This window comes from Mirounga leonina, unplaced genomic scaffold, assembly GCF_011800145.1.
Source record: "Mirounga leonina isolate KUSES-001 unplaced genomic scaffold, KU_Mleo_1.0 Mir_176, whole genome shotgun sequence".
Classification (NCBI taxonomy): domain Eukaryota; kingdom Metazoa; phylum Chordata; class Mammalia; order Carnivora; family Phocidae; genus Mirounga; species Mirounga leonina.
This window is the reverse complement of record NW_023270454.1, coordinates 42,271,335-42,297,159: the sequence shown is the minus strand read 5'-3', so window position 1 is coordinate 42,297,159 and position 25,825 is coordinate 42,271,335. Positions and strand designations below refer to the sequence as shown.

Here is a 25,825-nt window from a genome sequence, read left to right as displayed (position 1 = left end):
ACTCAGCTGAATTTTTGTTGCTTAACAATAGGAAATAAATATATTTGGTCTTTGTTCCCTTTTCTGGCAGTGGTCCTAAAACCCTTGGAATTTCCTGTGTTGAGAGCTTTAAAGATGTCTTTTCTTATGTTAATGAAGTGACTTTTGGACCTCACCTAAGGAGGGCCTGGTTGCCAGTGTATCCAATCAAGTGATTAGAGGTTTGGAATTTTCTATCCCTCCTCTCTACCCAGCCACCTGGAAGGGGAAAAGAGCTGGAAATTGAGTTCAATCTCCAATGGCCAATTATTTAATCAATCGTGCCTATGTAATGAAATCTCAAAAAACAAAAGAAACAAAACCAAAAGACTAGGTTTGGGGAGCTTCTGCATTGGTGAACACGTGGAAGTGCTGGGAGAGAGGTGTTCAGAGAGCACGGAAGTTCTGCGTACTTTCCTCATGCCTTGCTCTGTGCATCTCTCCCGCCTGGCTGTTCCTGAGTTACATCCTTTTATAATAAACCAGTAACCTTGTGAATAAAATGTTTTTCTGAGTTCTGTGAATAGGTCTACCAAATTAATTGAACCCAAGGAGGGGGGAACTTTTGATTTATAGCCAGATGGTCAAAAGTCCAGGTAACAACCTGGACTTTCAACTGGCAAGTGGAGGGCAGTCTTGTGGGACAGAGCCCTGAGCCCATGGAATCTGATGCTATTTCCAGGTAGATAATGTCAGAATTGAGTTGAAACTTGGGACACTCAGTTGGCATCCTAGCACGTTGGAGAACTGATGGTGTGGGGAAACCTCTATCCCCACATTGGAATGGTGCCACAATCATTAAAGAGTGGCTCTGAAGGAAACAATTAGAAAGTATCTGCTGAATGTTATTCCCAGAGTTTACATGAAGTTAAGCCAGAGAAAACAGCTGTGCTCTTCAGCTATAGGTTTATTTGGTTTGTCACAAGATCTAAAATAAGAACATATTCCTTTACTTTGAAATCGGTTCTGTCACACTTTACACTAATCACTAAAATTTTTAAATACCACACTTACTGGAAATCACAAAATTATAACTCTTGGGAATCTTAGTATTTTGCAAATGGTATTTGATCATTATCATTTAACAATATCACAGTATTGGAACTGCTAGGCTTACCTCTTTGGCCCCTTCATCCTTGAATACCACTTGCAATTACTACAAAAATAGTAGACGGATCTAGGGACAGCAAGGAATTCATTTCCTGGTCTCTTAGTTTAGTTAATGAAGAATGGTATACACTTAAAGTACCATGTTCAGTCTTAGCTAGAGCAGTTGTACTTTTTAAAATTTAGTTAGAATTAACTGAAATTTATTGTATTCCTCTAAGAGTAAGCATATACAAAAACAAAACAAATAATCAATAAAAAATAAAATTCTAAGATAACATTCTGATCAGTAATATTTGTCTCATTTAAAAATTTTCCTCATTCTATCCTGCTGTTTAAATTTTGTACCTTTATGACATCCAGTCTTTAACTGTATAGAATAAAAGCTTTCAGATTTTTGGTACTAAGAAATAACTATAAAAATATAGGTGGGCATGTATTTTACAGAAAATTTGAGCAAAAAAAAATCAGAGGTCCTTTTTTCTTCCTTAAAATAATATAATCTGTGTGTCTTCTTTTTTTGATTGTTTATATCTCAAAAATGGTCCTTGGCTTTGTGAAAATGGCATCATACACAGCATAACGAGGGAGTGTAATTCAAGTTGTTGAATCTCATCAAGCTAAAGATACTAGGTTGGTTTGAAATTTAATAATAGGGCTGCCTCATAGCCTTTAAAAAGCCACTTAATAATAGATATGAGATAATAAGTCTATTTTTTTTCCCAGAAGATCTTTTTAAAATTCCTACAACTATAAAAATAGTGCTAATGAAAAAAAAAAAAACAAAACGTAGACATGCTGATCTCATTTCAAGGAACAATTTAAGCATAATCCCTGACTTCAAAATGGCCCACAAAATGACTTTGACATGAATCATAAAACAATAAGGAATTTTAAGGGAAATCTATTTCAAAATAGTCACAACAATTTGGCAACATCACGAAACATATCTAAAAGTAATTATACTTCACTGATGAGGTGATATACCCAAACTCAAGATAAAGAAATCATGGAGTTCTAAACAGCTCCTCATTTGCTCCTTCCCTCAGTGTGGAGATTAGAAAACTAAAGGGCAGAGAGGTTAGCTGACTAATCCATACTTACATAGTAAATTCTGGCTTATGTTGCACCTGATTCCAACTATAGCTTGATGATATACTGTAGAAAGTTTTTTCTTTCTTTTCTTTCTTTCCTCTTTCTTTCTATCTTTCTCCGTCTCTGTCTCTCTCTCTTTGCTATATATTATAATATGCTATTATATATCTATAACATAAAATAAGTTAAACATAGCATAATATTATAAGAACCCATATTTTATAATATTCATAATTAACTTTCTATGAAAATAAGATTTGAGGTGGAAAATTGTGTTCTTAAATTCAGGGTTTTGTCTTTGTTATTGTCACTGCTGTCTAAGATTTCTATTGGGATTGTATTTGTTGCATTTAATTTAAGTAATGAATAAGGGTGAAAAATTAACTTAATGGGTCTGGGGGCATCTGACATTAAATGGAGGTTATTTCATTTGTCAGTATGAGACATGACAACATTAGTTCTGCTCAGTTACTTGTTTCTAGAGCTAGATATTAGCCTTGTATTTGGTGAATCTGCCTCATATTATTTGCAAAGCTGCCTCTCCAAATATAGCAGCATATTAATCAAATGCAGATTGATGTAATTTACTAATGGTAAGAATGAAAATAAATCTAGACTACATCCAAATAACTCACCAGTGAAATACCAAGGCTTGGCCAATCTTACTTGCATCATTACCTTGTAAAATGTTGTCTGTAATTCAGCTAAACATTCAAATCAGTAACCATGGATCTTAAATAAATTTAACTGCAATTCATTTAATGTGCTGAATACATGTTATATAAGTAAGTAGAAATTTGACTGACTGCCATATACAACTTTTAACCATTTTATTTTGCAAATAAAACCAATGCTCAGAAAAGTTATTAACTTGGTCAATGTCTAAGAAATAAGTGGCAGGACCCCAAAAAATCAATCAAGTTTTCAATTTCTATTAAAACATATAGTTGGTGATCTAGTCTATAAGCACTTACTTTATCTGAATTCCAATCTCAAATAATAAATTTTAAACTTAATTATAAAATCATAAATATTTTTAAAACATAGAAGCTTAATATTCAATATATATATATGATATGTATATCATATACATATAACGTATATAAAAGTATATATAATGTATATAAAATTATATATATATACAGTATACATATTTATACACACACACATATATATATAACTTACATAACCTTGGGGAAAAAATCAGTATGCAGTAGAATTCAGTACCTTTGCATTAATTCTTGGCCATTAAGATATCTAGTCTTTTCCCACATTTTCTCCTTTACATCTTCAAAAAGAAGAAGTCTTTCTGAAAAGTGCTATGTCAAAAATCCTCTAGTTTAAGAGTTGTACCCTAGTTCTGTAACATCAAAATTTTGCTTTTGTTTATACTACTTGATATTTGTCATCACAAAGAAGAAATTCCTTTATATATCTTGTTATTATGGGTTGATTTATGCTCCCCAAGAAAGATATCCTAGAATATGACCTTATTTGGAAATATGGTCTTTACAGATGTAATCAAGTTCAAATTGGGCCAGTAGGACAGGTCCTAATTCAATATGGTGGTGTCCTTAAGGGGGAAATTTGAACACAGAGACAGACACAGAGGAGATGATGTAGATGCACAGGGGAATACTGTGAAGATGGAGGATTGGTACGATGCATCAACAAACCAAAGAAAACCAAAGATTGCCAGCAAACTATCAGAAGCCAGGTGGAGGTGAGGAAGAATTCCCCTATAGGTTTCAGAGGGAGCACTCCTCTGCTGACACCTTGATTTCAGACTTCTGGCCTCCAGATTGTGAGACAATACATTTTTGTTGTTTAAGCCATCCAGTCTGTGGTAATGTCACAGCAGCTTTAGGAAACTGATAGATATCCTAAACCAAACTAAGTAGGAGAAATTATGTTTGCTTTTCTAAATTTCTTTCATTGCCAGTTTCTCTCTTTCGAACTGGAGAAATAGAAACTAAACACATTGTATTCATCCTGGCTCACTCTAGTCTATTTTTCAGATAGCATCTTGGAAAGAATAGCACAAATGCTTCTGTTTTTGTTTTGTTTTCAAGAAATAAGTATAATAAGAGGTCACTTAGAAAATAATTTTCCTTTGTTTGGTGGAAGTATTTTAGGATAATTGCCAAATACTTGAATGCATATTTAAGTATATATTCATATCAATTTGGCCCCAACAAGCCATCTGGTTTGATGATATGCTATCCATCCATGGCTGTACTGTACATTAGCCTTCTCTCATTTCTTCAGTCTATCAGTCATTAAGTACTTGCATATGATAATTTTTCCAAAATGCATTTCTAAATCATCTTTTCTCTAAATTTGGGTACTTCTTGGTTCAAGATTTCATTGTCCCTTAATCGGTTCTTAACTGATCACTTTTCTCCTTTTAACAGCCCTGACGAAATTGAAAGATCCATTTTGTTCCAGTGATGGCAAATGCTACCTGTATCATAATGGCTATTATTGTTCATTCTAGGTGTTTTACATATTCTAATTCACTTAGTTGGGAGGACAACAACTTGCTTCGAAAGATTAAATAACAGAATTAAGGTCATATATAAAAAGTGATAAAGCTGAAATTCTGTTTCACTCCAAAATATATAAACTTTTTATTCTATCATTAAAGTCATTTCATATTGGTCATTAGAAAAAAAATTATATTGATTGTCAGACAGATTTTAACTACTTTGGCTTCTGTATTATCTGTTGATACTTTGGTTTTGATGATTTTTAAAACCATTAGATGTTATGTTCAAACTACTGACAGATACTCAGTAATCAAGGAAGATCTCCTAAATGCTTTGGGACAATCCATCTCATTTCTATTTCAGAATAGAAATTGACATAATTTTTGGTGAAAAGGATCCAAGTTAAAATTTCAGATAGTTGATAAGGGTTACTAAAGATATTAAAATTATACATCAGAATGACATAACTACAATTAAGCTTGCACATTAGCTGGTTGTATATACAAAATTATATGCACAAACTCAGAAAAATGGTTAATTTTTCTGGTTGTAAAACTTCAGATGATTCTAAAGCAGAACACAGATTTTAACTTTTTAAAACCTAGAACCTCTATATTGTGACAATGGCTACAAAATAGGGTGTTAACCTGAGTCTTTAGATGTATCTGTGTATGTTTGCATATCCATACATGTATGGAGGACTGGGTGATCTAAAGTAACTTTTGGCTCCCTAGGAAGATGGGTACTAGTAGGATGACCATAATATTTATTATTAAATAGAGAGACTTTTGAGAGGAAAGAGAGGTGAAGAGCTTTGTTAACAACGATGCGGGACAAAAAGCATAATATGGGACTTTGGTTGTATGTGAATAGAAGCAGATAATCACCCTACTTATGCACAAAATTTGATGTAGCAATAAGTTAAAGGAAAAGGGAGATGAGAAGAATATTTTTAAAGTATACTTTACTAAGAAATAGCAGGGAATTATGTAGAGAGACAAGGAATACAATATGATATTCACTATAAACCTTACTGAAGTATGTTTATAAAAAATCTATACACTTTTCCTTGAAAAATGTTTCTCACGTCTAAGTACAGTAAGATACTCTACCACCTTTTTTCTGATAAATTCCCTTCTCATAGAGACGGGGGTGACTGTTGATAGTCACCACTAAGTCAGAAAAGTGGCCTCTGAGTCCATCCTTGGGTTTTGATTTTTCAAGATAAGCACAAAATGAACAAGTCTTGGTTTTCTTTTCTTTTTTTTTTTTTAATTCAAACACTAGCACGATTATCAGCCATCAATGATACTACTTAAGGAAGTTAACACTTACTGTGCATATTCACCTGTAACTTTATTCAGGTGCCACATTTTTAAAGTATTATTCAGAAACACAGCAACAAAAATGCTATAGCCCCTTTTGTAGTATTCAGGGTCATGATCAACTTTAATTGTTTCATCTTGATCTTTACCTAATTCTAAAATTTTAAATTCTGCCAATAGTCAAGCTTTTTAAAAAAGTACACACTAACGTAATTTGCCCACTTAAAAAAGAATATTATATACACTACCTTTCAAGTGAGGGCTGTGTACGTGCATTCTTTGCAGATGTAGATTTACCGGAACAAATTCTAATGTTTTCTCTCCTTTGCTGCTGCTTGATTTGAAAGAGGACCCTAGGCAGGAAAAGAATTGAACATTAATAGTAAATAAATAATAAATGTGTGTGTGCATGTATATTGAAAAGTGTGTTTGACACGGAAAAATGTTACAAGGATTTCAGAAAGAAAAAATATATCCTGTATAAAGCTGCTTTTCTTTACAGAAATTCAATTTAAAAAATTCTTAGTTGTTCTTATAATAATCCCATGAGGTAAAATAGTGCAATTTGTTTCTTCATGGTCTATCATGCCAAGATGGTAGAATGAGATATAAAAAGTTTATAAAAAACTTTTTTGGCTCTTCTATATCCATAACAACAATGTGTATTATTGTTTTCACCTAACATACCTGAAATACAATTTAGTTTGAATATGTAAAAAAGTTATTGCTTTCATACCTGTTTCCTTGCTAAGTTCTGTCAGAATATCTTGGTACATATTCACCATTTGATCACAGTGAGTAAGGACATTTTTCCGTAGATTGTCCCAGTGTGGAGACAGCTCACCAAGTTCTTTCAGCTCCTGGTTTCTGTTAAAAGTAGAAAAGAGGAGAAAATAATTATTTTGATCTTAAGTCCACAGACAAGGAACACCTAATAAACATTGCCAAACTAATAAGAAATTGATTCACCATCCGTTTCAGGAAAGCTGTATGCACTTATTAGAAAAAAAAATTATTCTCCTACATCAGGCATAACAATATCTTTCAGGATATGTCTTCTGGGGCAAGAGAAACAAGAGCAAAAATAAACTACTGGGACTACATCAAAATAAAAAGCTTCTGCACAGCAAAGGAAACAACCAACAAAACTGAAAGGCAACCTATGGAATGGGAGAAGATATTTGCAAATGATGTATCCAATTAGGGGTTGGTATCCTAAATATATAAAGAATTTATACAACTCAACACCAAAAAAACAAATAATCCAACTAAAAAATGGGCAGAAAACATGTAGAGACATATCTCCAAAGAGGACATACAAATGGCTAACATGTGAAAAGATGCTCAACATCACTCATCATCAGGGAAATGTAAATCAAACCACAATGAGGTATCACCTCACACCTGTCAGGATGACTAAAATAAAAAAGACAAGAAACAACAAGTGTTGGTGAGCATGTGGAGAAAAAGGAACCCTCTTACACTGCTGGTGGAAATGCAAAATGGTACAGCTACTGTGGAAGACGGTACAGAGTTTCCTCAAAAAGTTAAAACAGAACTGCCCTATGATCCAATAATTGCACTACTGGGTATTTATCCAAAGAATGCAAAAATACTAATTCAAAAGGATATTTGCACCCCTATGTTTACTGCAGTGTTATTTACAATAGCCAAATTATAGAAGCAGCCAAATGTCCATCAATAGATGAATGGCTAAAGAAGTGGTTTAGGGAGGCTGGGTGGCTCAGTCAGTTAGACGTCTGCCTTCTGCTCAGATCATGATCCTGGGGTCCTGGGATTGAGCCCCACATCGGGCTCCCTGCTCAGTGGGGAGTCTGCTTCTCCTCTCCCTCTGCATGCTGTTCCCCCCTGCCTGTGGTCTCTCTTTCTCTCACTTACTCTCTCTCAAATAAATAAATAAAACCTTTAAAAAAAAAAAGTGGTATATATACACACACATATATATACATATATACATATATATACACATATACACAGATATATATACATATGCATATATACATATATATATATAATGGAATATTATTCAATCATAAAAATAATGAAATGTTGCCATTTCCAACAACATGAATGGATCTACAGAGTATAATGCTAAATGAAATAAACCAGTCAGAGAAAGACAAATACCATATGATTTCACTCATATGTTGAATTTAAGAAACAAAACAAAAAAAGAGACAAACCAATATACAGACTCTTTAACTATGCACAACAAACAGATGGTTACCAAAGGGGAGGTATGTGGAGGGAAGGATGGGTGAAATAGGTGAAGGGGACTAAGAGTACACTTACCTTGATGAGCACTGAGTAACATATGGAATTGCTGAACTACTATATTGTACACCTAAAATTAATATAACACTGTCAACTACACTGGAATTAAAATAAAAAAATAATTTTAATGCAGAGGAAGATATGAATAGCTTAGGTCACACAAACATTAAAGTTCCGTATGTTGAAATACAGCATCCTTTCCTGATTAAAACTCTTCAGAGTATAGGGATAGAGGGAACATTCCTCAAGTTCATAAAATCCATCTATGAAAAACCCACAACGAATATCATCCTCAATGGGGAAAAGCTGAGAGCCTTTCGCTTAAGATCAGGAACACGTCAAGGATGCCCACTCTCGCCACTATTGTTCAACATAGTAATAGAAGTCCCAGCAACAGCAATCAGACAACAAAAAGAAGTAAGAGGTATTCAAATTGGCAAAGAAGAAGTCAAACTCTCTCTTTTTGCAGACGACATGATACTTTACGTGGGAAACCCAAAAGACTCCACCCCCAAATTACTAGAACTCATACAGCAATTCAGTAATGTGGCAGGAATGCACAGAAATCAATTGCTTTCTTATACACTAACAATGCAACTGTAGAAAGAGAAATTAGAGAAACAATTCCATTTATAATAGCACCAAAAACCATTAAGATACCTCGGAATAAACCTAACCAAAGAGGTAAAGGAACTCTACTCTTGCAACTACAGAACACTCATGAAAGAAATTGAAGAAGACACAAAAAGATGGAGAAACATTCCATGCCCATGGATCGGAAGAATAAACATCGTTAAAATGTCTATGCAATCTATACCTTCAATGCCATCCAGATCAAAATTCCAATGACATTTTTCAAAGTGCTGGAACAAACAATCCTATATTTGTATGGAATCAGAAAAGACCCTGAATCACCAAGGAAATGTCGAGAAAGAAAAACAAAGCTGGGGGCATCACGATGTCCGATTTCAAGCTATATCACAAAACTGTGATCACCAAGACAGCATGGTACTGGCACAAAAACTGACATACAGACCAATGGAACAGAATAGAGAGCCCAACTCTATGGTCAAATAATCTTTGACAAAGCAGGAAAAAATATGCAATGGAAAAAAGACAGTATCTTCAACAAATGGTGCTGGGAAAATTGGACAGCCACATGCAGAAGAATGAAACTCGACCATTCTCTAACACCATTCACAAAGATAAACTCAAAGTGGATGAAAGACCTCAATGTGAGACAGGAATCCATCAAAATCCTAGAGGAGAACATAGGCAGTAACCTCTTTGGCATCAGCCACAGCAACTTCTTTCAAGATATATCTCCAAAGGCTAGTGAAACAAAAGCAAAAATGAACTTTTGGGACTTTATCAAGATAAAAAGCTTCTGCACAGCAAAGGAAACAGTCAACAAAACAAAGAGGCAACCCACAGAATGGGAGAAGATATTTGCAAATGACACTACAGATAAAGGGCTGGTATCCAAGATATATAAAGAACTTCTCAAACTCAACACCCAAAAAACCAAATAATCAAGTCAAAAAATGGGCAGAAGACATGAATAGACACTTCTCCAAAGAAGATATACAAATAGCTAACAGACACATGAAAAAATGTTCATCATCATTAGCCATCAGGGAAATTCAAATCAAAACCACACTGAGATACCACCTTACACCAGTTAGAATGGTAAAAATTGACAAGGCAAGAAACAACAAATGTTGGAGAGGTTGTGGAGAAAGGGGAACCCTCTTACACTGTTGGTGGGAATGCAAGTTGGTACAACCACTTTGGAAAACAGTGTGGAGATTCCTCAAAAAATTAAAACTAGAGCTACCCTATAACCCAGCAATTGTACTACTAGGTATTTACCCCAAAGACACAGATGTAGTGAAAAGAAGGGCCATATGTACCCCAATGTTCATAGTAGCAATGTCTGCAATAGCCAAACTGTGGAAAGAGCCGAGATGCCCTTCAACAGATGAATGGATAAAGAAGATGTGGTCCATATATACAATGGAATATTACTCAGCCATCAGAAAGGATGAATACCCAACTTTTACATCAACATGGATGGGACTGGAAGAGATTATGCTAAGTGAAATAAGTCAAGCAGAGAAAGTCAATTATCATATGGTTTCACTTATTTGTGGAACATAAGGAATAGCATGGAGGACATTAGGAGAAGGAAGGGAAAAATGAAGGGGGGGAATCAGAAGGGGAGATGAGCCATGAGAGACTATGGACTCTGAGAAACTGAGGGTTCTAGAGGGGAGGGGGGTGGGGGGATGGGTTAGCCTGGTGATGGGTATTAAGGAGAGCACGTACTGCATGGAGCACTGGGTGTTATACGAAAGCAATGAATTGTGGATCACTACATCAAAACTAATGATGTACTGTATGGTGACTAACATAACAAAATAAAATTTAAAAACAAACAAACAAAAAACACTGAAAGGACAACATGAAAAAAAAAGTTCTGTATGTCAAAGAGGTAAAAAAAATACAAGTTAAATAAATGTTTCACTGATAAAAACTTCACAAAGATGACAAAAACTATCCTTAATATATATATATATGTGTGTGTGTGTGTGTGTGTGTGTGTATATACATATGACATTCAGTTATAAAAGAAACACTAAAACCTCAATAGAAAAACAGCTAAACTCTAGGCTTCAGTCATCCAAAATAAAATAATGTGGAAAAAAAAATAATGTGGGAAGGGCTTTCTGACTATGTCTGAAGGAATCACAAGATATTCAAGTAACCCAGTTTATATATAATATAGCTGTAAATTTTTTTTTTTAAGATTTTATATATTTGTCAGAGAGAGAGAGAGAGAGAGCACAAGCAGGGGGAGCAGCAGGCAGAGAAGCAGACTCTCTGCTGAACAGAGAGCCCGATGCGGGACTCGATCCCAGGACCCTGGGATCATGACCCGAGCTGAAGGCAGATGCTTAACCGACTGAGCCACCCAGGCATCCTGCTATAAAATTTTTTAAAAGCCCATAAATGGTATAATCAGATACGATTTACTGGCCTCAGTTTCTCTCAAGAAGACAATTTAAGTAAATGCAGTATGCATATGTTTTGTCTTTTCTTTATCAAAAGGAAGAGCTAATCATGCCATTTAGGCTTTAATTATTACCTTTTATCTAATTCTCACACTTTATCCAAGTTAATTCAAATCATCAGAATGCCTTTTTAAATTATAATGATAAATGGTCTAATATGCTGCTTGGTTAGATCTCTTATTCATTTCTGTAACCTTTTACCAACAACATTTTCACGAGGCTAATTCAACTAGCAATAATGAAACTTCTTTACTATTTTGGCTGTGAAACATGCTAAATACCAAGCTAATAAATTCAGAAGATGTACAATCTTCAACATCCTGTTAAATGCAAGAATAATGGATGGTGTGCAAAAATGTGACTTGCTTTCAAATGTTTGTAGCTGCCTTTGTTTTGTTTCAATGGCAATGCAGCATGGTACTGCTGCTCTTTTATCTGAGGTCTTCACAATTTTTGTGAACATTAATCTCATTCTTAACTTTCCCATAGATTAGGTTCCATCACACAACATACATGGGAAAAGAAGTGATTAATTAATAGACAATAAGAATAAGATAAGTTCATGACCCAAGTTGAGACAGGGGGGAGGCTGGAGAATGGGAGTCGAGTTCTCTGTGTTCACTCAAATGGCAGAGTATTCAAAGTCAGGACAAAACAACCACCAACACAAATAAATCCAAAAGCTTGAGATATCTAAGTCTAGAAGAATCTGGACAATTATGTCAGATGTGAGATAGATGCAAGTGTGATCTATCAACTTAATATGTAAGGGGTCAGGCTTTACTTCCAATATACAGTTATAATGAAAATGTTAGTCAAGTATTCCTTTTTAATACTAATAGATGCACCACGGGTCTACAATTTATGTTGTGTCTGAATCCTTATCAGAAAGAATAATGAAAGGAGATGTGGCGAGGGAGGGTAGGAAGGGTGATAGTGAAGCCGCTGACCATGTTATAGGATACTGGGATGGGGTACATCTCCTTCCCTACAGAAGCCCGGCAAAGCGCTGCGAGAAAAGTTTAGTGTTCTTAGGGAGTGACTCAGGATAAGCTGAAAGGTGTCCATAGTCTGCTGTTTAAAATTCATTACACTCCTCCAATATGTCAAAAATTATACACAGCCATATACAGATGAAACCTGGCATTCACTGCTCATTTGTTCTAAAAGACGGCACTGAACAGCTACACGTTCTGAAAGGGAAAAACAAGCAAAATAAAGATTCTCTGCATTGAGAAAACCTCAAATACAGGGGACTACAGAATAAAGGTATAATAAACCAGAGCAGAGTAATGAAAAAGTTAGAAAACAAAATGGGACATAGTAAGAGAGTGGTTGTAAGTTTAAGAAAAATGAAAGACATTAATTACATCAATGCATTAAAATAGATAAAGATAGCGGGTACATGGGTGTACCCAAATCAGGAAACTTTTCATTTGAGAAGGCAAGGGTTGTTTATACTATATTTTAATTTGTTACTCAGTGAGCAAAACTTTGACATTGAAGAACCTTGCTTTGTATCTCAAGCCAGATTCTCTAGAAAGCAAGCTGAGATCAAGCAGTCCCAGGTTAGCAAGCACGGGGGAGGTAAGAAGAGAAGTGTTGTAGGGGAAAGAGAAAGCAAACATCAAGTGGGAGGTTACTGATTTGGGCAGAACTTCACAAGAAAACACGGCTGGTTACTTGGTCACAGGAAACAGCTCTAGATAAATTATATGGAACTAATGCACCTTGGAAAAATTTATTAGATGGAAGAAGAAACATTTATACGCCAGTTCCTTCTATAGTATTTCATTGGTAAAGAGTCATCCTATGGGACATTAACTCCTCTGCACTTCCAGTTGTGTCTTCAGGGAGGCTACTGGGGAAGCAATATCCCAGTGGAGACAGAACTGTCCTAGATCTGGTTATAGGTGCCAGAACCACTCTGGATCTTTCCAGGGTAGATGCCACTGGGGGCATGTTAATACCTGGTCTTCACCCTGTGGGAGGCCGATACAGCTGGTGGTGTTAGGACACAGGTGACAATGGTGGCAGTTATCTGGAGCCCTCCATTGAGCAAGTAGGCAAAATTTGAGCAGAGTTTAAGGTTGAGCCAGTATAGAAAAGTACATCACCTGGGCCCAGGACAGGCAACCCCTTGCAGAACTTGCACTTCCATCATTTCCTGATATCCACGTAGCATATAAAACAGCATCCTCCTATCTTCCCTAAGAGGGAGTTCAAGTATAATCCTTCAAAGTGATGGCCAGATGCAATTCCCCCAATTGAGGTCACGAACCATGCTACAATATCCAATATTCCCGTGATCTTAGGGGCCTGAGTTGATGTTCCTCACTCTCCTCTTCCACTCATTCTAGATTTTTCTCATATTCCACTGGCACGTCAGCTGGTCTAGGTTGCTGCCTTGTGAGGTGACCCAGACTTTGATCGCAAGTGATCAGGCCCTTGGTTTCCTTGCTCTTATGGAATCTTAGTTGATGTAATTTCCCACTCATCTCTGGGCATGGAGCACATTTTAGTACTAGACATATTTCTCTTTGCTCAGATTATGAAGCGGCAGCCCTACTTCCTCATGGTGACAAGTACAGTATCCCTTGCCATCTTTGCTACTCTACTGTAGTGAAAAATGCATGATAACCAGATCACGTGTGAACCAAATATAGCTTCCGGTTGAGTAGGACTCTTTATGGGTTACGGACAGAACTACCCCTCCCCATATGCCTCAAGAATCAGGATTCTAACTGTCAAAGTCTAAGGTGGTAGGGAAAGGAAGCACAAATCCACTAGTGGGGCACTGTGACTGATTGTAAAAAGGGCTCACCCTTTTTCCCAGAGCTGTGTGTTCTACCTACGGTGGGCACAACATCTTCTGTTGGCTGTTGGTTTAGCATACAAACTTCATCCTGGAGGTCAGTACTCCAATCCTGAGATTCTGTCCCCCCAAAGTGGTGCCTTAGCTGAACCTTTCATGATTAATATTATTCCACTATTGTATCAGGTTTGTGGCTTTTGGATGGTGGGGCATGCGGTAAATGCAAGTTCACTGTTGCACCTCCTTTGTTATAGCAAGTGCCCTTCGGTAGGAACGATGTTAGGTGGGGCACCGTATCATTAGACCCGGCATTCTGCGAGCTGTCAGATGTGGGTGAGGGCAGTGGCACTGTGAGCAGGAACGACAAGCACGTATTGAGACTTGGCTTCACCTACTTAGGGCAAATCGCTGTCCTCTCCAAGTTCAAAGGGATCCGACTTAATTGGCCTGCCACCAAATGGTTGATGGGTTTCCCCGGGGGCATGGCACACCCTCTTAGCATCCACTGTCAGTTATATATTAGTGGTTGGTTAAGCACTAGACAAAAAAGCCTTAATGACATATGTACCACAAATACGGTTCAAAAAAGCACGAGTATTTTTGTGCATCGATGATAATGGTGTTTTTGTGCACGTATCTGTATGTTTGATGTTACCGATTTCCCTACTATTTGTCGTTTTGCCAACATACGTTAGAGGTGGAACCACCACAGTGTCACTTCACACCTGTTCTTCCACTGTGATTATCCCAAATATCCTGTGAGATTAGCCAAGTTACAGGACACTGCAATTAATGTATATTTTTTGATAGAGTTTAAAAAAAAAAAAAAACACTACAAACTCACAGAATGTTGCCATTGGAAGGAAGTTCAGAGAGTAATTTGAAACCTCTTGTTTCACAGAAGGAAGCAGCTAAATAAACAGCTTGTTAGTCTCTGAGTCACTAGAATACCAAGTCTTTTAGTCTAGAATCCCCGTCCCCTCTTTCCTCACCCCATATAATTCCCCAGTGTAAAAACAAAGAAACACACAAACACACAAACACAACTAAACTAAAACACAAAAAACCCAGCGTGCCTCGTTTACTGAAGGTACTTAATGAACATACACTGAATGAGTGGGGCCATTGACTTCTAGGACTACATTGGTAAACTTTCATGTACTTTAAAAGTTAACTTCGAACAAAAGGTAAGTCATAATTTGATATTTTTACTTCTGAACCTTTTAGTTAGAATGGCACAGTGACTAGGTATGTAGTGCATGAAAACGGATATTCTCTAAAATACGTTCAAGTGCATACTGGTGTCCAGTATTATAAGACCCAGAGAGAGAGCCCAGTCTCTGCATATCGCCATGTTTCTCTAGACAGCAATCTTGGAACTAATGTTATAGTTAAATACACGTCTTCACTAAGCCTTTGGTGTGAATGGCAAAAGAGATAAGCTGTGTAAATGCATTTTTAATCCACAGAAAATTTTTTTAAAATACTCCTTCCCTCTATAAACATTCTCATTTATTCACAGTAACAACAGCTTCTGCTTTCAAAAGCTGTCTCCTTCAATTGCAACTTTACAACAATAACAGCAAAAATGTCTTTCTGGAAAATCCATTGCCCTCCTAAACACACACAATCTTTTGTGAATTCATTACTTTACTCTCACTAGAGCTCTATCTTTAAAACAAACCTTCTAGGAGATAGGCTAGGACTCTCCTAGAGTCCAAGAGGTAGACACAAAGCTGTTGGAAATAAAAGACTGAATATTCAAATATTAAGAAGCTTAGGCCTCTTACACATTAAACATTTTTTGGCACTTACTGCCATCCATTCCCTTTTGCTTTGCTACCTACAAAAATAAAAGTTAAATCAGATGAAATCTCAAGGATACAGGTGATTGCTAAGGCTTACTTGAGAAGTATCTTTTTTTTTTTTTTTTGAGAAATATCTTAACACTCTGGATCTTGGCATTCCAACTGTAAAAGTACGATATTCTTGATACTTGATGAAATATTCATGCCAATCTCTGGAAACAACCTTACGGTACACTTTTTGTCTACATGACTTGTTTTGTCTTACCTTGTTTAAATATTTCAAAAATACATGCTTTTTCTCTTCAGCAAAATTGCAAGTTTCTGGAGGTCATAATGATCCTCTGAACCTTCCATAAAGGAACACACTACTAAGTACATAACATGCTTGAAACACAAAACTATTGAATAGCATAAAGAGAGAAATGAGATTAAAAACAAACAACTCTATGAAGAATTAAGAGAAATAATTGAACACAAAATAAGTCCTAGGGAAACTGGAAGAAAATAGCCAAACCTGCCTTAAAGTTTTTACATATAATACATAAAGCATTGGCAAGAATATTAAATAGATGAATAGTTTTTAAACTTGGTTCCCTACACCCCCAGGGCTGCTGTGGCTAGAGGGACGGGGGAGGGTGTTGACAAGAGAAGCCAAGTACATGAACAGGCATCGGGCCCTTTTCCTTACTCCCGCCAAACACCAGCTCCAGTGAAGTTTTTTTGATTAATACTGAAATTCCATGTACAGTTCTGTATGGAAAGAAAAAGTTTCTGCTGCTAAAAAAAAGAAAATAAAATTAGGGCTAAGATCACTAAAATAGAACATAGTTTAAAAAGGAGAAAGTTTATCTTCTATGTAAAAGATAGTTTTAAAGCCTACTGATGATATATATATTCAAGGAGGAATTCCAATAGGGGGAATATTTCTCTAAGCTTATGAGTGTGGCAGTCCTTAGTTTGTGGGAAGTGTTCAATATAGGCCTGTGGACTGACTGAATGGAAGGTTTGCTTGCAGATTGTTGTTCTTATATTTTCCTGAAATTTGAGAGACAGTCAGAATATAATCTAACCCCAAAGTAGAATGCTGAGCTCTGCCCCAGTTAAAATGAATGAATGCAACACAAAAATGAGACACTGTTGAGTCCTCTAACCTTGTATGATCTAGATCTGTAACTCTGGATTAGTCAAGTCTTCTTTAGGGATGGAGAAAGATTCGAAAATGTATCTTCATATGGCATTTCATACTGCGATGGTTAATTTATGTGTCAACCTGTCCTGATACTTAGTTAAATGCTACGGTAGGTGTTTCTGGGTGAGATTAACATTTGAATTGGTATATTGAGTAAAGCCCTTGCCCTCACTATTTTGGGTGGGCCTCATCCAATCAGTTGAAGGTGAATAGAGCAAAAGCCTGTCCCCTCCCTGAGTAAGAGAGAATTCCTCTTGACAGACTGACTTTGAACTGGGACACTGGCTTCTTCTTGCCTTTGCAATCAAATTGAAACACTCGCTTTTCCTGGGCTTCAAAATCACTGGCCTTTGCCTTAGCACTATATCATAGACTCTCCTGTGTCTCCAGCTTGTGGACTCACCCTGAAGATGTTAGGACTTGTCAGCCATCATAATTATGTAAGCCAGTTCCTTAAAATAAATCTCTCTGTCTCTGTTTCTGTCTCTCTCTCTACACACACACACACATCCCAAAACAAAACCTTAGACTGTCCTGATTGCTCATATGATTAATACAGTAGCCTCGTAAGACAAATGATAATGTTATTACCTATAAAAATCTGGAAATTGAAAGATTAAGTAATTTTCTATAATCATAAGCATGTATGGAATGGCAGATATAGGTTCTTGAACGAAGGTCCATAATAATTCCAATTCTGTGTTTTTATCATTACAACACACTTTCCCCTGCTCAATGCATTTTAAATCAAGAATCTTGGCACATTAGAAAAAAAACTCTAAATGAGTTTTGCCATATTCACTCCTGTGCAGATATTGTAATATTCAAACAGCAAAATAAAACACATATTTCTATTGTCAGCTTGATGATACTAACCGCTCTACAGGACCTCTCATTAAGTGACACCACGAATCCATAATGATGAACTTAATGGCACACAGCATCTGCCCTCAGTATGGGGAGGTGGTAGGGCCTAATGTACTTTCCATGATAAGTAACATACCACATGGTATTCTAACTGAGCATCAACACTGTATGAAGAAAAATGAAACAGAAGAAATAACACTAATCAGGTATGAATCACCAGTGGAGTCCTCACGTAATATTTTTTATTCCTCATCTTTGGATATTTAGGACTTAAGATTTTTCTCAGAGAAAGCAAGCAAGAGAGACAGAGAAAAAAATACAAAGAGAAACAAAGTGAAAGAGAATGCTGTAAAACATTTACAAGATTCATCGGTTTGAGGTCTATTTGATATATATGAGACTTAAACAGAATGGCAAGTTCCCTATCACTTTTCCCACTAATCAATGTTTCTTTAAGGTCAGTAAAGATTTTCAGTGTGCCTTTATTTCATCCAAGTATGCAAATGTCGATAGAACTCTCAAAAGGCATGCGCTTCAGCCATGTCAGAATAAATAAGGCATAGAACGAGGCTGGAGAAGTAGACACAGGATCCTGCCTGCCTTGTAGGCCACGTGAAGGGGAAGCCTTGTCTGTTGATAAATCTTGAAACAAAGTACGTAAATTATATTTCAGAATGTTAGACCACGTCAAATGGACAGGCTGGGTCACTATGTTGTACAATCCTACTGCATATATTTTTGTATAGTGAGGATGTTTTTGAAAAAGAATTTACCTGGATATATTCTAGTTCTAGTTTATAATTCCTAATATATAATTTTAACACTTTTAAAAAGGCACTTCTGTAGCGTTATCAGTCTGAAATAAATGGACTTTATCGTAAAGTGCGGTGAGAAGAAATGTCTTCTGCATTTCTCTCAAACTAGATATAATGCTTAGGAAACCAATTTAACAGTATATGATAATATTTAAGTAAGCATGTAGAACATGTCTCTCAAACATTTATCTCTGTGCAGCAACTAGGCTTTCAGCCTGGGATTTCAAAATATCATACCAACAATCTTTTTCATATATAAAAATATACTACATTCAAAAAATAGATTTAGGATATAGGTATATATCTACATAGATACTTACAGTTCTATAATATAGCTATACAATATAGAATATGGAACACTCGAAAATATAGTGTTGAAAACAATTGTTTGCCTTCATTGATATAAAATATTTTATCACTACAAACTTAGTATATGTATATTTACAAACACTAATATATAAAACAAGGTATGTACATTCTCCCAAAGAAGTAGTAATGAAACTTTGTATGTTCCAACACTATCATATTTTTCCCTACTAAAGTATTTTGGTACATATTTTTTATATTTTATTTACAAGATTGTTTCCCTGCATCATACACACAATATTTATGTTTTATATAAAACCTAAGAAAGTCTTCAAGTTAATTCTTATAAAATATTTCTTTTCTTCTAAACTGCCAGAAAGTCTCTCTTTCCCCATCCCTGGGATCAAAAGAGAAAAATACATGATATAAATCAAACTATTTTTTTTCCTGAAGAGTTTTATGGACCATGGAGTTTTGTACCAAGACAGGCTTTTCAAATATCGTCTTACAGTGTAGGACAGTATACTTCTTCTGATACAGCCAAACACTATATGGTCACAGAACCTCCCATCTAAAACTATGTGTGTGCACACCATGATTTAATACTATATTTGTAGCTGTCATGAAGCTTCAACGCTATAAGTACCATCATTTTATCTAGTAACTAATGTATTTCAATGTAGACTGAGCACAGCAAACCTTTGAAGTAGGACAAAATCCGAAAAAACACTCAACATAAACAAAATACGTGGCAACAGTAAAACAAACTATAAAAATTTTATAAGTGGTAGTTTGGCAAGACCTACAAAACTTGTCTGTGTGCAACCCAAGCTGAGAGACTGTAAAACTTAAAGCATTATAAACACAGGCAAAGACACATATAAACACACACACACACACACACACACTTTCTATGTATTTGGGATCTCTGAGTTGTCTTAAACATGTCATTCTCCTGTCCTTTTCCATTATAACAACTCCATAATAAGCCAGTTGCCATTTCTCCCTATCCTTCAGGCATGCTAGATCAAAGAACTGGTTTGCTTTTTTTTTTTTTTTTAAGATTTTATTTATTTATTTGAGAGAGAGAGAATGAGAGACAGAGAGCATGAGAGGGAGGAGGGTCAGAGCGAGAAGCAGACTCCCTGCCGAGCAGGGAGCCCAATGTGGGACTCGATCCCGGGACTCCAGGATCATGACCTGAGCCGAAGGCAGTCGCTTAACCAACTGAGCCACCCAGGCGCCCAAACTGGTTTGCTTTTTAATTACTAATCCCTTATGTGCAATTTAGTAAACTTCTCAAAATCAATGTGTTATACTGAGTACTTTGTAAGCAGAACCTCCCCCTCTTCTCTTCCCAACACGTTATTCTAGTATGGTTCTCAAGAGGTTAAATATCAGGGCTGTCTCAAGGAAACTCCTATTGGAAATCTGCATTTTATAATATTTTCGATCAGACTGTGTGAGTCTGTAATGTGAGCCATGGATTTTAAGAAGATGAAGTCACAGGCAGAAGAGCCATTAATAGACTGTTGCACTGTCACAGGCAAGACGTGATGGTGGTTGGGATTAGAGTAGGTGGAGTGAACATGTAAAAAAAATGAGTAAATGAGTTGTGTTGTGCACCTGAAATTAACAATGTTATATGTCAATTATACCTCAAAAAAAGAGAAAAATAAACAAAACAGAAATAAAAGCAGCATGTAGTCCATGCAAGAAGTCTGTTTCAAAAAAAGAAAGAAGATAATAAGGACAAAATCAGAAATAACAGACAATAGGAAGAGCAGAATTGACAAGTCCACAAGAATTCTCTTTCAAAAAAATCAATAAAGTATATTAATCCTTATAACAAGCATACAAAAGCTACATGAATAAACTACAATATTATATTTGTATGCATAAAAGAAGATTTTAGCAGGCCATATTCTTGAATGTGAAGAGCAAATATTCCAAATATGTCAGTTCTTTTGAAGGTAATTTTGTTGTTGTCACTGTTTAATTTTCTTAATTACTTTAGTGATGACAATGGAGAGGCATGGAAACTGGCAAGTATTATAAGGAGGTGAGAAAGAAATGGAACACTGAGAAAGTGATATTGAAGAAATTATCTAAGTTTTCAGAAATGTGGCTAATTTGGCATTTCATTTTATAAATGTAATCAAATAAATTCCAGATAATTAAAATCTGTAATGTAAAATAAACAAAAATGTTGAAAGTATTAATACTGAACTAAACTCAAAATAAAAACAAACTTTATAAGTATCTCAAAGGCCACATGGAGCCCATGGAATCTCAGTGGTTATCTGTCATCCCATCATAGAAACCACTAGGCATCCAAAGGACGCTGTAAGGAATCCAGGATCTTTTTGTCACTGTTGCCATGAGAACACAGTAAGCCTATCCTCATTTACCTACATATTTTCTTGAGGTAGGGAAGGGGGAAAACTTAAATTCTAAATGATTGGTAATTTTCCAAGACAAACTACAATATTGTATTTGTATGCATAAAAGAAGATTTTAGCAGGCCATATTCTTGAATGTGAAGAGCAAATACTCCAAATATTGTGGAATAGTCATCCACAATTTTTTAGACCAAGGCTGAGGGAGAACTAAATTTTGAATAGACTTCAATGTTTGAAAATAAACTGTTTAAATTAAAAGAAATTAAGATATAGTTAACTGGCAAGTCTATTCTCTGTTATTTATTTGTAAGGGTTTAGGTATTGGCTTTCTATTGCTGTGTAGCAAATTACTATTCTAAATCCATCATCCAGAGATAACCATTGTTAATATGTTCATATATATATATAAGTATTGCTCTAGTATATATCTAGTCTATTTTTCCTTCTAGTCTTTTTATGTATCAGTAAAAATTCAAATGCAATAATTTTCACTGATTAGTAGCCTACACTTTTATTTAACATCATGTCGTAGAATCACAGATGTATTCATAAAACAACTCAGATAAGCAAGAAAAACTAAGCATGATACCAGGGCATGACAATCATGGGGACCAAAATTCTGCTTCCCATAGGAAGGCTTATGAAGATGAGAATAGATGTAAAAGATAAAGACACAATATCCCTTCTGGGTGGTAAATTTAGAAGAATCTTACTTTTTCTTTCTTTCTTTCTTTCTTTTTTTTTTTAAAGATTTTATTTATTTATTTGAGAGAGAATGAGAGAGAGCACATGAGATGGGGGAGGGTCAGAGGGAGAAGCAGACTCCCTGCCGAGCAGGGAGCCCGATGCGGGACTCGATCCAGGGACTCCAGGATCATGACCTGAGCCGAAGGCAGTCGCCCAACCAACTGAGCCACCCAGGCGCCCTTACTTTTTCTTTTTTCTTTTCTGTATTTTTACTATACTATTTTTTATAGTGTACATGTATTATTTTTTATGGAAAAAATGCAATGTAATGTAATATAATTTTCTCAGGAAGGATTTCCAAGAATGCAAAGGAAGCATTTTGCACTGTTGAGGAGTGTTGAAAGACAACAGCACTACGGCACCTGTAGTCTTCATCAACAAGGTAAGACAGTTCATCTAAGTTTTGGGGTTTAGGAAGGAGGTTGAGGTGAGTAAAATACTTTCTGGGATCTGAGTAAGACTAGGGTTAAAAGAAGCTAAGAAAAGAACATCAGAGTAAAGCTTTGTCCAGGCTGGAGATTCTACCCAGCCAAGAGAAACGATACAAGTTCTTTTGCGGGACAAAGCCCACTCTTATGTTTTTAATTTATTATGTTATGTTATATAAATTTTATAATCCAATTTAATTTTTATGCTATATCAATTTATAGTAATTATAATTCTTAGTGAAATTATTTTCTCAATGGATGGTATAGATATTCAAGTAAGTTTTGTGAGCGGCATTTTTTGAGTTCCTGCATATTTATGTCCTTTCCATCACCTTCATTCATAAAATATTCATAACCTGGCCCTATACAATAAAGTGGGGTCACAGGCTCTTCCTCTCAAAAATCAGTAGGTGTTATTCTATGGGCTTCTACAGGTAAGTATAAGGTTACCCCTAGTTTAACCATGTCAAAGAAAAAACACCAAAGCTGCCTAAGTTTTTCTTGTTTTCTTTCAAGCTTTTGCATGAGTTCTTCCCCAACAACACTTCAAATTATTTGGTAGTGTCCAGCTCTGTGCTTTGTACATCTAACATCTTCTCTCTCATCATTCTGAACATTTTTCACCCTCGTTTAGCATTTGAGATGAGCTTATCATGTTTGTCTTCCACATTACTGATACAATTTCTCAGTGTCAGATCTGTCCTTTTCTGCTGGCTCTGTAGACTTAATTTGGTTGCTTCATTTTAAAATTTCATTATTCCCTGCATTATTCCCTCCGTTTTACAGCATTTTCCCTAAAGGATGATAATTATTTTCTTATGGATTTCTAATTCTGTTTCATAATAACCATACCTTCTTCCACTCTGAGATGGCTAGTCAGTTTTCCTTTTTTCCTATTTTTCCTATTTCCCTTTTGAGTTAGCATGTTTTTTTTCCCTCTCCTTTACAAAATATGAAAGATTCATTGTTTGATTTTTAAAAGCTAATTATAAGGGATTTACACCGAAAAGGTGATGGAGAAAGCAGATGATATATGGGATACGCTGCTCTTCACAGTGCCTAGCCAATTTTCAGACCTATCAGATTTTTGTATAGTTTACTTTTAAGGACTGAAATGGGCTTTTTCTCCTCTGAACAATTCCCAGTGTATCCTGATGACAGTTCCTAGTTTTGTTCTTAGCAATGGAACTTATTATTTGGAGGCACTGGTCCTCTGTCTCCACCAAAACTGCCCACTAGGCCCTGCTATGTGGTGATTTTTTCCCCCTACAAATGTACAGGAAAAAAGAGATGCAAAGGGAAGAGAACAAGGTAAGTGGATAATACTTCAGTGTGTTAAAAAATAATAAAACTAATTATAGAGATTATGCCTACTAAAATTGCTTTTTTTTTTTTTAAAGATTTTATTTATTTATTTGACAGAGACACAGCGAGAGAAGGAATACAAGCAGGGGGAGTGGGAGAGGGAGAAGCAGGCTTCCCGCGGAGCAGGGAGCCTGATGCGGGGCTTGATCCCAGGACCCTTGGATTATGACCTGAGCTGAAGGCAGACGCTTAACGACTGAGCCATCCAGGCACCCCTAAAATTGCTTTTTAATACTAATCCCTTATCATGATTATGAAGTAATTTAGTAAACCTCTCCAAAGCAAGGTGTTATACTGAGTACTTTGTAAGCAGAAGCTTCCCCTCTTCCCTTCCCGACACAGAATTCTAGCATGGTTCTCAAGAGGTTAATTAAGAGATTTAAACAGAAAAGGTGGCAGAGGAGTAGGAGACCTGGATTTCGTCTGGTCTCAGGAATTCAGCTGGATAGGGATCAAACCATTCTGACCACCTACAAACTCAACAGAAGATCGAAGAAAAGAATACCAACAACTCTCTGAACAGAAAAGCGACCACTTTCTGGAAGGTAGGACATGCGGAGAAGTGAATCCAAAGCAATATTTGGGAGAATAGACGGCTGGGAGGGGGCCTCCGTCAGCTGCTACTGGCAAGTGATAGAGCCGTGGAGCACAAAATTGGAACTTTTAGAAGTCGGCTCCGCTGAGGAACCTCCATTCGGTGGCTGAGCAGGGGGTGGAAGCCTCGCGGGACAGTGTGGTCTCAGGACCGTCGGGGTCACAGAAAGACTGCGGGTGCCTAAGTGTGGCAGAGCTCCCAGGTATTGGAGTGAGGAAGCCAGCTGCAGAGACAGAGCCAAGGCGCGGGCTCTCAGCTCGGGGTTGCCATAAACCGTGATCCGCAGCACAACTGGGCCACTGCTCCTCCAGCAGGGACCCAACAAGCAGCAGATCTGGGGAGACTCCCCTTCCTCCCCTGGGAGGAGTGGTGCAAGAGCACACCACAGAGATCTGCTGGGTCTGGAGACTCCACCCGGGGTCGGGTGCCAGAGATAGAAACGCTCTGTCACAGGCAAGGTGAGTGCGGTGTGCGACCGGGGATGGGGAGACGGGAGTGATTGACTGCTTTTCTCTGGGGGCTCACTGAGGAGCGGGGCCCCGAGTTCTCGGCTCCTCCGGGGCAGAGATTGGGAGGCAGCCACTTTCACTCTCCGCCTCCAAAGCTGCATGGAAAGCTCGCAGGGAACAAAAGCTCCCAAGAGCAAACCTGAGCAGATTACTTAGCCCAGACCCAGCAAGGGTGGGGCAATTCTGCCTCCAGCAAAGACATTTGGGAACCACGGCAACAGGCCCCTCCCCCAGAAGATCAGCAAGAACAGCCAGCCAAGACCAAGTTTACATATCAATGAGAATGGCAGAACTCCAGCGCTAGGGGAATAGAGCACATAGAATTCATGGCTTTTTTACCATGATTCTTTAGTCTTACAAAGTTAATTTTTTTTAACTGTCTTTTATTTTTTTTTCATTTTTCTTTTTCCCTTTTTCAACCAACATCTTATCAATCCCTTTTTTAAAAAATTTTTTTATTTTTCATTTTTAGAGTCATATTCTATCCCTTCGTAGTAGTTACCCTTATTTTTGGAATATATATATATACATAATTTGTTCTCTCTTTAAAATTTTGAGATACAGTTTCTTCTAACA

The 25,825-nt window shown here is 36.6% G+C and overlaps 1 protein-coding gene across 2 annotated transcripts in view; it reads right to left on the bottom strand.

The window, feature by feature from the left end:
• INPP4B (inositol polyphosphate-4-phosphatase type II B) overlaps nucleotides 1–25,825 on the bottom strand; it is a 543,837-nt gene that overhangs the window by 160,489 nt on the left and 357,523 nt on the right. For both annotated transcript variants that reach the window (XM_035023009.1, XM_035023008.1), the window contains 2 exons: nucleotides 6,771–6,901; nucleotides 6,283–6,387 (listed from right to left, as the gene is read on the bottom strand). In XM_035023009.1, coding sequence (XP_034878900.1) covers nucleotides 6,283–6,387; nucleotides 6,771–6,901 — 236 coding nt within the window. The remainder of the gene's footprint in view (nucleotides 1–6,282; nucleotides 6,388–6,770; nucleotides 6,902–25,825) is intronic.